This window comes from Chiloscyllium plagiosum, unplaced genomic scaffold (assembly GCF_037043375.1).
Source record: "Chiloscyllium plagiosum isolate Xiang-an unplaced genomic scaffold, Cpla_swu_hap1 HiC_scaffold_35, whole genome shotgun sequence".
Classification (NCBI taxonomy): Eukaryota; Metazoa; Chordata; class Chondrichthyes; order Orectolobiformes; family Hemiscylliidae; genus Chiloscyllium; species Chiloscyllium plagiosum.
This window is the reverse complement of record NW_028270173.1, coordinates 59154445-59168585: the sequence shown is the minus strand read 5'-3', so window position 1 is coordinate 59168585 and position 14141 is coordinate 59154445. Positions and strand designations below refer to the sequence as shown.

Here is a 14141-nt window from a genome sequence, read left to right as displayed (position 1 = left end):
ACGTCGATTCTCCTGCTCCTTGGATGCTGCCTGACCTGTCTGCACTTTTCCAGCAACACATTTTCAGCTCTGTAACTGAAATTATATATTGAAAAAAGACCTGGATTGTTGGTTAAGTCTCTCATCTTTTAGAATGGGCATTTTGGTTTTAGTTCTTTCATATGTAAATTCCAGAATTTCCTTAAAGTTACATTCTCAAGTGAACTTTAACAAGAGGTGCCATCGGCAGGTTTTGAGAAGATTTGCAGCGCAGGTTGAGTTTCTGGATGTAACTTATATCCAGAATAGGTGCTGTGTTGGCCCAGATAATGCATTGAAGGTGTGAGGAGCCCTGTGTGAGGCTGTCTGTGCCCCAATGTTCAGACTGAATCTGATCTAAAAAAGGGATTTACAGAATCTTACATGGATTTATGCAGTTTTTGAGCCAAATAAAATGTAATTCTGCAAGTACAAATTCATTCCATAAACTTATCTGTGTGCAAGTGGGTGTGTTTGTGTGCAGGGGAGTGGTGGTAGTATGAGGGTCTGTGAGAGAGTGTGCGTATGTGTATGTGTGAGTGTAAAGGGGTATAAGTCTGTGAGAGGGTATGTGTGAGAGTATGGGAGTGTATGTGTGAGACAGAGCTTGTGTGTGAAAGATGGTCTGCGTGAGTGTATGGGTCTGTAGTGTGTGTGTATGTTTGTATGGGTAATGCAGTGGGGTCACCTGTCGTGTGACATGAACCGAAGGTCCCAGTTGATGCCATTCCCATGGGTACTAAACGTGGCTATCAATCTCTGCTTGGGCAATTTGCGTTGTTGCCTGCCCCAAAGTCCGCCTTGGAGGATGGTCGAATGTCCCGGACTGCTGAAGTGTTCTCCGACTGGGAGGGAACACTCCTGTCTGTTGATTGTTGCGTGTGTTCATTCATCTGTTGTCGTAGCCTCTGCTTGGTCTCACCAATGTACCATGCCTCAGGGCATCCTTGCCTGCAGCATATGAGATAGACAACGTTGGCTGAATCACATGAGTACCTGCTACATATATGGTGGATGGTGTTCCCACGTGTAATGGTGGTATCCGTGTTGACACTCTGACATGTCTTGCAGCATCTACCATGACAGGGTTGTATGGTGTTGTCCTGAAAGCCGGGCAGTTTGCTGCGAACAATGATCTGTTTGAGGTTTGGTGGTTGTCTAAAGGCGAGAAGTGGATGCATGGGGAAGGTTTTGGCAAGGTGCTCATCCTCATCGATAATGTGTTGCAGGCTGCAAAGAGCATGGCGTAGTTTTCAGCTTGTGGGGTGTACTAGACAATGAAGGGTACCTGTTGGTTGCAGCTTGTGTCTGTCTCCTGAGGAGGTCATTACGGTTTCTTGCTGTGGAACATCAGAACTGGCAGTCGATGAGTTCAGCATTGTACCACGTTCTAATGAGGGCATCCTTGAGTATTTCCAAGTGCCCATCATGTTCCTCCTCATCTGAACAGATCCTGTGTATGCATAGGGCTTGTCCATAGGTGATGGCTGTTTTCATATGTTTCGGGTGGAAGCTGGAGAAATTAACATCGTGAGGTTATCCGTGTGAGAACCTCTCTGGCTATGTTGAAGGCATCTTGAAACCCACTATACAGGGACCCCCAACTTCTGTCGTGATACTACAGATTTCTTAGAGAAACTCAGCACCCACGGACCAGTCAAATCTGGAACATTCCTTGTCACAAGGGACGTTTCAGCACTCTACACCAGCAACCCCAAAATGACGGCATCGCGGCAACAGCCTTGGTACTCAACACCAACAACTGCCACTCTCCGAGCACAGTCTGCTTTATCCTCAACAACAACATTTTCACCTTTGACAACAAGTTCTTCATCCAGACACACGGAACAGCCATGAGGACCACATTTGCACCCCAATGTGCTAACATTTTCATGCACAGGTTCAAACAAGACTTCTTCTCTATGCAGGACATCCAACTAACACTATACACCAAATAAATTGATGACATTTTCTTCCTCTGGACCAATGGTGAGGAGTCACTGAAACAACTACACAGTGATATCAACGAGTTTCATCCCACCATCAAATTCACCATGGACTACTCTCTACTGTCTGTCTCATTCTTGGACACATCCATCTCCATCAAGGTTGGATACCTCAGCAGCTCACTTTACTGCAAACCCATGGATAACCTCAGGATGCTCCAGCTTCCACCTGAAGCATATTAAAACAATCATCCCCTATGGATAAGCCCGACACATACACAGGATCTGTTCAGATAAGGAGGAACGTGACAGGCACTTGAAAGTGCTCGAGGATGCCCTCATAAGAAAAAGGTATGATGCTCAACTCATCAACCACCAGTTCCAACATACCACAGCAAGAAACTGTAATGACCTCCTCAAGCTGCAACCGACAGGGTACCCTTCATTGTCCAGAACTTCCCAGGAGCCAAAAAACTACAACATGTTCTTCACAGCCTGCAACACATTATCAATTAGGATGAGCAAGACCTTCCCCACACCTCCACTTCTCACCTTTAGACAACCACAAACCTCAAACAGATCATTGTTCACAGCAAACTGCCCGGCTTTCAGGACAACACCATACAACCTTGCCACAGTAGACATTGCAAGGCGTATCAACAGATACCACTATTAAACGTGGGGACACCATCCACCATATATGTAGCAGGTACTCATGTGACTCAGCCAACATTTTCTATCTCATATGCTGCAGGCAAGGATGCCTTGAGGCATGGCACATTGGTGAGACCGAGCAGAGGCTATGATAACAGATGAATGGACACCACACACAACAATCAACAGACAGGAGTGTTCCATCCAAGTTGGAGAACACTTCAGCAGTCCGGGACATTCGACCTTGGACCTTCGGGTGACCATCTTCCAAGGAAGACTTTGGGACATGCAACAACGCAAAGTGGATTCTGGATTAGTGGTGCTGGAAGAGCACAGCAGTTCAGGCAGCATCCGAGGAGCAGTAAAATCAATGTTTCGGGCAAAAGCCCTTCATCAGGAATAAAGGCAGAGATCCTGAAGCGTGCCTTTATTCCTGATGAAGGGCTCTTGTCCGAAACATCGATTTTACTGCTCCTCGGATGCTGCCTGAACTGCTGTGCTCTTCCAGCGCCACTAATCCAGAATCTGGTTTCCAGCATCTGCAGTCATTGTTTTTACCTAACAACGCAAAGTGGCTGAGCAGAGGCTGATAGCCACTTTCGGTACCCATGGTGATGGCCTCAACTGGGACCTTTGGTCATGTCACATTGCAGGTGATCCCACTACACTACAAACACACACACAGACCCACACACACTCCTACAGACCCATACACTCACACAGACCCTCTCTCATACAAACGCTCTCTCTCATCCACTCACACATGCACTCAAACACACACCCTCTCATAGACTTATACCCCTTTACAGTCATACACATACACACACTGTCTCACAGGCAGTCATACCACATCTGCACACACATACCCACATGCACACGGACACATATGAAGTTTGTGGGGTGAATTTGTAATTACAGAATTACATTTTATTTCACTGAAAAACTGCATGAATTCATGTAAGAATCTGAAAATCTATTTTTTAGATTCGAATCTGTCTGAACATTGGGGCACAGGCATCCTCACACAAAGCACCTCACACCTTCAGTGCATTATCTGGGCCAACATGGCACCTATTGTTAAAGTTCACTTGAGAACGTAACTTTAAGAAAGTTCTGGAATTTACATATGAAAGAACTAAAACCAATATGCCCATTCTAAACGATGAGAGACTTAACAAACCCAGGTCTTTTTCAATATATAATTTCAGTTACATCACACTCTGAACTTTTGCAATAAATTTTGTGTCCTCCGATCTTATACTCCACAACCACCCTGATGAAGGAGCAGAACGCCGAAAGCTAGTGCTTCCAAATAAACGTGTTGGACTATAACCTGGTATTGTGTGATTTTTAACTTTGTACACCCCAGTCCAACACTGGCACTGTCAAATCATGACTTCCTCTTCCAGAGCTGGTTCACTTCCTATAGGGACTGAAAACCAAGTTAGGAGGTGGTGAGTGAATGAGCAGATTTTATACAAATTGTATCCCATAATATCCACACCAATCTTCAGGCAGTCTGACTATTCTGTGGGCATTCAGGGGTGGAAATGTGTGAGCAGATCCAGCTGAGAGAGCTGTTTACTCGGTGCTTTGTGCTGAACTGTTTGACTGGAGCTGTGTGTTGGATTTTGAATGTGTTTATTGGAAGCATTTCCCTCTGATTTTCAGGCTGAATTTTGTTGATGGCCCATTCTTAAATATGAAAAGGTGAGATATTATTATCTGGAGGATGCAGAGTGTCTGAGGATTCTTACTGGTTTCCTATTGTTCTCTCTGTGTGTTGGAATTGGTTATTCTCCTGTGCGATGTGAAATCACCATTTCGATGCAGAGGAAGAGATAGAATGGTCAGATTGGCATCTGTCACAACCAATTCAAATATTTGAGATGAATAGCAGTCATGTCTTACTGGACCACAAGAGCCAGAGGAGATCCTGATAGGGTGAGATAAGAATGGGTGAGAGGAGACTCACGTGGAACATAAACACCAAACTGGACCAGTTGGGATGAGTGGTCTATTTCTGTCTGTAATTCTATGTCTGTAACTTTCTTTGGTTGGATTTGAATTCTCAATCACTGGATTGGTGATCCAACACCACAGCAATGTCTGTAAATGCCTTCTGTATAGATTTTGCCTGCAGGGCTTGTCCATTCTCTTGGACTTGGGTTTGATAGTTTTTCCAGTGCTGTGACTGATAGCCAAATTTAAGATGTGCAGTCTGAGTAAGTGCAGTGTATCTCATCCTTCAGTCAGCTATATTTGAAGCAGCTGAAAATGTGTTGCTGGAAAAGCGCAGCAGGCCAGGCAGCATCCAAGGAACAGGAGAATCGACGTTTTGGGCATAAGCCCTTCTTCAGGAATGAGGAAAGTCGAAGCAGGGTAAAGTGAGTACTGCAGATGCTGAAGATCAGAGTCAAGATTGGAGTGGTGCTGGAAAAGTATAGCAGGTCAGGCAGGATGGAGGGCTTTTGCCTGAAATGTTGATTTTCCTACATTTGAAGCAGTATTTTCCTCAGCTTCTAAAACTTTCTGCTCGGTGTGTTTTCCATAAATAATTTTGCATAATAAGGGGAGAAATTTCAAATTTTGCATTATATTTTTAATATTTCTCTTCAGTTTTTTAAATATTAAATGCATACTTAAAGATAAAACTGTCCTTCGTCAGCTTGACTAGAACACAGGGTGAAACGAGACCCTGTTTTACATTCCACCCAACTGTCTTTTCCATTACCCTCTTGGTGTTAGGAAGATGGGGATCTCGATGGAGGAAAGAAATTAGCTACATTGTCTGCTCTTGGTCAGTATACATGTCCCTGCTGAAAACAGAGGATGTGACAGTCAAGTGCAGAAAAAGGAAAGACTTGTATCTGATTCCCCCATACAGGGGAATTGCAGACTGGTACTCACTGTGGAACAGTCCTGCAGCAAAGAAGAATAGGGAATTGGAGGAAATCATGTTTCCCTTTCCTGTTTTACAGAACGATTGCACCATACTACACCAGAGAATACAGAGAAGATAGACATCACAGATAGATCCTGACCATCACCCAAGGAACAACTGCACAACTGTGAGCAAAGATCCAATCCTTCACAGCATTCCTCAATCTAGAGAACGTTGGGTAGTGAAACCATCATCTGGAAACCAATTGAGCTTTGACATATCATCAGATGTGAAACTGGTCAGTGGTGTGGAACCTTCTACTATAACCAATCTTTGGAAAGGTTTGCCTGTGGGTCTGCATTAGGTTGAGAAGAAGTGTGAGTGGCTCCATGTACCATTGACTAATTCCTACAGGTGAGGGACTGTTCGAGTGTGAGATGTGTGAGGAGAACTCCAAAGGATTGTAATGTCTCTGATTCTACAAGGTGCAACTGTTGTAGAGAATGGAAGGGAAACCATTCACATGTGAAGTGTGCAACAAATCATTCTCACGATCATGGAATCTCCATGTACATCAACGGATTCACACAGGGGAGAAACCATTCATGTGTGAGATCTGTGACAAATTATTCTCGCAGTCATCGGCTCTTCACACACACCAACGCATTCATAAAGGGGAGAAACCATTCAACTGCGAGGTGTGTGATAAAACATTCACACATTTTTCAAACCTTTGTAGCCACCAACGTATCCACACTGGGGAGAAGCCATTCACATGCAAGGTGTGTGACAGATCATTCTCAAAGTCATCTCACCTCCATGTTCACCAACGCATTCACACAGGGGAAAAACCATTCACTTGTGAGGTGTGTGACAAATCATTTTCACAGTCATCAATCCTTCATGCACATCAACTTATTCACACAGGGGAGAAACTATTCACATGCAAAGTGTGTGACAAGGCCTTTACACAGTCATCAAACCTCCTGGTCCATCAGACAGTCCACACTGGGGAGAAACCCTTCAAGTGTGAGGTTTGTGACAAAGCTTTTGCCACATCTACAAGGCTCCTGACACACCAGAGGTTTCACACAGAGGAGAAACCCTTTAAGTGTGAGCTTTGTGAGAAGGCTTTCACCCAATCTTCTGACCTCCTGATGCATCAAAGGATTCACACGGGGGAGAAGCCCTTCAAGTGTGATGTGTGTGGTCGAGCCTTCAGACGGCCATCGACACTCAGGCAACACAAACACGTTCACACTGGAGAGAAGCCTTCCATGCATGAACTGTGTGACAAGTCATTCACACAATCACTTTATTTTAGCCTGCACCAAGACAATCATGCACAATCAAAACTATTCGCATGCAATGTTAGAAAGAAATCATTTTTGCAGTCATCGTACCTCTGAACACACAGGAAAACCATTCATGTGTGCAGTGTGAAATAAGGGCTTTGTGCTATTGTCAGACTGGTTCACACTCTTATTCAAACAAGAAAAGCCTTTGAAGTGTGAGATATGAATGAGCCTGAAACACAACAATCCTGCTAATGTGCACTGATGCCTCCACACTGCAGAAGAGCTGTTCAGGAGCGAGCTGTGCAGTGAAGACTTTGCAAATCTTCAGGCCCAATGAAATGCCGCAGGATCACCTTGGAGAGAAGCTGGTCCTATATGAGCTATGGATGAGATACATGATGAAACCGTTGCCAACCTTTCGAAACTCCTGGTCCATCAGAAAATTCTGACAGGAAGGAATCCCTTCAAATGTATGATTTACAAGTGTGTGATAATGTTTTCCTGAAGTCTTCAAATATGTGAGTGGAGCCATACAGAAGTAAAAACATTTCAGTGTGAGATGTATGACAAAGTCTGTGTAAGTCTCCTGGTCCTCACACAACACTAATGTAGTGGGAGTTCTGTGAGAAAGGCTTCACAATGTTGTTGAACTTCATGGAATATCAGAGAACCCACTAGAGGTAAATCCTTCCAGTATGATGTGTATCAGGATTGTTTCACCACCTACTCCTCTCTCACCAGACACTGACATCCCAACATGGAGCTGGATTTGGGTTACTTGCTTCTGTTGCACAGAGAGCTGTCTGTGTTGTTTACTGTGCAGTGGTCACATAAGGAAGCTGACATTCCAAAGCACTATCTGTCTCAAACCTCTCCCACCATCAGTCCAAACGTTTCAAAAGGTTCATTTAATCTTTAATGAGATCTCCAAACATCATGAGAAGACATCAGTATATAGAAGCTCCTATATAAACTCATTATCCTTTCAGTGCAGTGTCAGATACAAGTCACACTGACTCTGACCAAGAAGACAATCAAATACTCAGTGATAGAAAGGCTTCGGTTTCTGATCGACCAGCACAAACTCCTGGGGGAGGAGCAATTCCTGGTGTAGTAATAGAGGTACTTCAATTAGCCTCAATGTCTGTGGTCTGTGGAAGGGGAATCCCGTTCCTCATCAGTGATCACAGCTGGGAAGTTGGTGGAGGGTGGGGGTGGGTGTCTTGACTCTGTTATCCCACAACATTCACCTGGCTCTCCACATGTTGAATCGTCATTTGAACAGAGCACTAGAGGTGAGACAATGTCCACAGTTGTCCTCCAGGTCAGTATCTTGAGGTTTGGATAAAATGTGAAATGGGCCAAATCCAAGCAACCTGATAACTGGAGGAAAAACACCTCATCTTCTGCCTTGAGACTCTTCAACCATATGGCATCAATGAAACTAATGACAGTGTTTGATTCTGACCCTGAAACAAAACTCGATACTATCAAAAACTTTGTAATTAACGGTCAGATGCTGCCAATTATAATGGATTCTTATTACCCCTTGCAAGTGGGGCAGACACAGAGAGAGAAAAAAATCTTTGCTGTTACAAAACCCTGACTTGAGAGTTCAAAAGAACACTAGAGAGAGAGACCATTTTAGTGCTGAGGCTGTTGAAGCCAGTAGAAAATGAACTCTTAGTGCTTATCTGCTATGGATTGAGTTTAATTGTATTTTGGGACTTTGATGATATTGAATAGTCATTACCAGTTAGTAAATACAATCTCTGTAAAAGATAATATTGATGAAGCCTTAACTTACTTGCTGTTCTTACAGACCGCTCTACAGACTTTACAGACTGCCCCACTGTCAATTCTAACTAATCAGATCTTATGTCTTATTTGAATTTGAATCACAAACTTGAAGAAAAGGCATATTTAATTCGAGACTAATGAATCATTTTAAATACAACCTTGCATTAACATTTCAGCCTCAGGTACAGAATGATTCTGTGCTTAAGATAAAAGGCAGGAATCTGCTCCCAGCTTAAAATTATTCTAAACCTAACATTGATGAGATTCTGACACAATCTGTCAGGAAGCCATTTTATGGTCAAAAGTTTGCCCTCCTTGCTTAGAAGCCATTTCGTAAAACAATGATATCAGACATGCGAGCTGTGCAAAGTTACCTTATGACATCTCCCACTTGATTTAGACTGGTACTTCTTTATAGGAACTTATCTCGCCAGCAGACACTTAACTCGGCTGGATTTCTTTTTCCCACCTGATGGATAGCTCAAGGCCTGTAGGAGTGATCGGTCAAGTGTCCACAGACTTGTCAATTAACTTTTCTTCCTTACGAATGATTGTCTTTCACTGTTATCTGTCTATTTAAGAACATGCAAGGATTTTGTAAACTTTTGTATCAAGGAAGGTACTTTATATCAGTACATCGGAGTAGCCTGCTGGAGCACTTGAAGAGCTGGTACCCTACTCTCCTAGGTTATTAGAACCTAGTTAGTGTAGCTTGTAGGTATCAGTGTTATGTTGTAATAGTGATGCTATTGGTGAATAAAGGGGATGACTAAAATTAAACTAAACAGTTTATAAGAGGTTTTTATTCCAGACTTCCAAAGAGTACAATCTCCGGGACGAAGCAAGAGAGAGGCTTTACAGGTCTGAGTCCACAAGGGATTCCTTGGGCCATTTCAAATCTGTACTTTAACACAACCCCACCCTCTTATTTGTCTCTCAGCCCCCTTCTGCCCCCATATTCATGATGAAGTACTTATGCCCAAAATGCCGACTCTCCTGTCCCTCGGATGCTGCTTCACCTGCTGTGCTTTTCCAGCCCCACACTTTTCAACACAAAAGACTGCCTTTGACAAGGAGATCCAACAGTGGATTAGTTTTGTCAGTTCAGACTCTAAAAATGACAGCATTGAGGGTTTAACTGCAGTACTTTGAATTGCAGAGGATAATGAGTGGCTCACTATAACTGAGAGATGGGCATTAAATGTTGGCTTTCCTAATAATGCTCTCTCGAAAGAAATAATAAAAACACAGAAAATGAACTGTGTAAGTAAACAACAATTTCAGTGTAGAAAGCTGATTTATTGTACTTTAGTACTGCAGAGTATTGGAGTGTGTAACATTGGCTCACTAGGGCACTGGAGAAATCCCAATGTCAGTATCACTGCTGCATCATCCTGACTCAATTGTTAATGTCCAACATATAGCCAATACCACAAACATTACAGACAAAATTCTTCATAATCAACTTTGATAGAATGGCCACTGTTGCTGTTTGGATGAAAATCTGTTTGCCCCATTCGGGCATTTGTTCTCTCAAATGGCCAGCATTCCAGATGAGGTCAGAGAAACGTTGCTAAGACACTCTGAGGCTCTATTTGAATCATGACCTTAATAACTGGGAGGAGCTCACTATCAAATATCCAGAATAGTTTGTACATCAAACTTTGACTCCCATTGCCTTAATGATCAGACAAGAGAAGAAAGAGAAGGAAATCCTACTCTCTGGATCCCACTATCCTGGGAGACATCCTGCCCCAAGTGCCCTAAGTTGAGAATCAACTGATCAGAAAAGAAGATACATGCAGAAACCTGTTACCCTGAGTTTACATCACTCTCAATTGAGGGACATGGGATGAGACGGAGCGAGGATGATGAAATGCACTGTCACAGAGGTGGGATGTAAGAAGGGTGTAAATTGGGAAGCGGGAAAGATGCAGAAAGATTTAAGGAGGGAATTCATGAGCATGATCCCAGATGGCTGAAGGCACAGCCATCAATGGATAAGTTAAAGAAATGTGGCGTGGATGTGCAAAAGACCTGAATTGGAGGAGTACAGAAGTCTTGGAGGGAGATGGGGCAAGAGGTGACAGAGATAAAGAGGATGTGTGGCCATGGAGCAATTTGTAGTTGGGTCTGAGAACTTTTAAGTCTGAACTTTTAAGTCTGAGGGTGATGTTACAAAGAGGGAAGAAGGTGATTTTTGTGATGGAGAGGGTGTGGGATCAGAAGCTTAGCTGATGCTAGGAGATGATGCCACTGACCAATTGTTGTTGAAGATGACAGTGGATAGAGCAATCAAGAGGAATTTAAAGAATGTAGGAATTGAAAGAATCTTTTGACTCAATACACTATTCAATTAGATCATGGCTGATCAGTATCTTAATTCTGTCTATTGCCTTGTCTCCATAGCTCTTAATCCCCTTGCCTAACAATAAATTTATCAATCTCAGTTTTGACATTTTCAATTGATCTCCATGTTTACTAGATTTTTGAGGGGAGACAGTTTCAGATTTCCAGTCCCCATTTTTGTGAAAAAGTGTTCGCTGACATCACCATGAGCTTTGACTATTTGAAGACACAGTTTTCCAGTGATTAACTCCTTAAATTCTTCTGTGGGGCAATCATTTGTCCTTGTGGCAGAAGGCAGCCAATTAGCAATGAGTTGTTAAAACAATTTTGTTCATGTAGTTTTGACTTCTTCTCCCAGACACAGGTTAATCACTTTCAATCCCTGTATAACAGTCTGTCCTTGTCCCTTAACAGTTTATTCCAGACAGAGTTTATCACTGCTTCTTTCAACCTATAAACAATTATTAAAGTTCTGAAGTTTATACTATCACATCATAGAAAATGTTTTGTACTCTCCTGTCTGGGAGAACTATTATCCTGTGTAAGGTGAGCAAGTGGTGTTGAGTCTCTACAGAATTGAGTTCCCTCAGCCGATACCTTGATTTAACAACAGTGTGACATATTCACCTGACACTCTTCCAAGATTCATTTCATGTTCTGGGAAAGATCTTGAATCATTTTCACATATTTTATTGTTTTGGTTGATTCAGTGTTTGATATAAGCTAAATATTGTTCAGTTTATTTGTTTTATCAATCTTCTGTATAGATTTACCAATTACAATAAATTCACATATCTTAACTCAAACATGCTGATTTATCAGCATTCCTATTCATTGAAACACTCAGGATCTTACAGCCAGAGTCCTTTAATATTTTGCTCAATGACACTGTGTGTTGGGACAATAGGTCCTCTAACAATGGGTCTATAATATCCAGTTTTGAGGAAGCATAAGTTTTGCTAAGAAAGAAAGACTTGCCCACGAACACCAGCCAGCACAATGCATCAGAAAGTATTTAACCTTTTAAGCAGTTAGAAATGTAGTTAATCATAATGTAGTAAAAGTGGAAGTCAGTTTGTACACAGCAAGATCTAACAAAGCAATATTAGCATGGTCAGTTAATCTGCTTTGTTACACAGATTGTGTGATCCACATTGGCCAGGAAGTCGAGGATAACTCTGCTTTTCTATGATGTAGTATCATGAGATCTTTTACATTATTGCAAGAGGGTATTTGGGCCTTGGTTTAACTGAAAGATAGTATCTCTGATTTTGCAGTACTTCCTCAATAATGCATTGGAATGTCAGCCTCAGAGTTTAACTCTGGTGAGTTATTTGAACTCACAACCTCCTTACTCAGAAACAAGAGTGTTAACAGAGTCATGAGTGACAAATTAGAATATTTCAGTTGCACTAGACTTAGTTTCTATGGCATTAAATCCCAAGGCTGTGTACAGATTTCACTTCTCTCTGTAAACAGGCAGCCTAAAGGATTGATTTGACTTAAAGTGGTAACTAGTTAAAGCTGAAGGTGTCAGTGTTGTCTTTGCATCTGGAATCCAAAAGCTGTGAAAGGTGGTATAGTCCCTGGTGACAGCTGGAATGGACATCTCAGAGGATTCTCTTCATTCTTCTCTTCTACTGCTGATTGACCATTCTGCTTTCATTCACTCAGGAAAATTCTCTTGCTTAGATACAGTTCTAACAGTGTGTAAGGAATTAAACTTGAGGAATAACCCACTCTTACCAGGAAAACTCAAGTGAGGATTCTGAGCTTGTTTTCAAATCCCTTCATGGTACCCAGAATGGGAACAGGTTCCCTTCTTGAGTCCATTCACAAGCCAATTTGTGAGCAAGTTGAATACAATACAGGACAATGTAAAGCAGCCATTTGTAGTACAGGAAATGTTTGCATATCAGACCTTTAAAATTAAGCCTCTGTGTGGGATCACATTTATAAATACAAGTGTTTGGAAGTTGAATGTAAATCGTGGACTCCCTATAATCTCTTCCACCCCTCAGTACTGTACTGGAGTGTCAGCCAGGAGTCTTTATACTCAGGTCCTGAAGTGGCACTTGAAACCACAATCCTCTGACTCAGAGAACAAGGTTATGGGTTCAGGTCCAACTCCAAATGGTATACTGCTTGGACATGTCAGAGTCAGGTGAATAGTTCCTCAGACTCTGGGCATTCTGTAAAAACCATCCCTTTTCCAAACCATTCATAGAACAGCAACAAAGTGCAAGGCCAATCTTCTCTCTCTCCCGTGACCCCATCTCTCTGCATGTGCTAATGCCATCAATGCAGGTCAACATTGTTTTAAATGCAATGGGTCTTTCTCTTTTGATCTGCTATCACACACATCCAAGGATACACATACCACATTGATGTTGTTACTTTGAAAACCTCTGAGGATGAAGAATGCTATTTCCATATTAGAAGTCTATCAAATAGATGGCACATGGATGATTTTGGGACAGTGTAGGGGGACGAGTTGAGAATAGTTCACAGGTCGGCGCAACACCGAAGGGCCTGTTCTGCGCTGTATTGTTCTATGTTCTAAATATTTACCAAGGGAACTGAGACGGCAGCTGCAATGTGAGGTTTTATTCAGATGGGACAATGACAAGTTTAAATCCCCACCTGATCTGCTGCTCAAAGTCACCTCCATTTCCCGGTCAGTTTCCCAAGTTTCAGGAAACTCATGTTGGTCCAGAAATATTTGGATTGACTGTGAGAGACGTCAATCAGAGAGCCCACCCACTCTGCCCATTGTCTCCTCTTCCTCTTCCAGAGCTGGTTCACTTCCTATAGGGACTGAAAACCCAGTGAGGAGATGGTGAGTGAAGGAGCAGCTTTTGTACAAATTGTATCCCATAATATCCACACCAACCTTCAGGCAGTCTGACTATCCTGTGAGCAGTCAGGGGTGGATTTGTCCCTTATGCTGTGTGAGAAAATCAGCTGAGAGAGCTGTTTACTCGGTGCTTTGTGCTGAATTGTTTGCCTGGAGCTGTGTTAGATATTGAGTGTGTTTATTGGATTCCCTCTGATTTCCAGGCTGAGTTTTGTTGATGGCTCATTCCTGAATATGAGAAGGTGAGGTGTAAATATTTGGGAGATGCAGCGTGTCTGAGGATTATTACTGATTTCTTATTGTTGAGTTCTGTGTGTGTATGTATGTTGGGAGCT

At 42.5% G+C, this 14141-nt stretch overlaps 1 protein-coding gene across 1 annotated transcript in view; it reads left to right on the top strand.

Moving 5' to 3' along the window:
• Positions 1-14141, top strand: part of LOC122541599 (uncharacterized) — a 28647-nt gene that overhangs the window by 11264 nt on the left and 3242 nt on the right. The window contains exon 2 of the mRNA XM_087979054.1: positions 5600-6908. Coding sequence (XP_087835180.1) covers positions 6006-6908 — 903 coding nt within the window. The 5' untranslated portion in view covers positions 5600-6005. The remainder of the gene's footprint in view (positions 1-5599; positions 6909-14141) is intronic.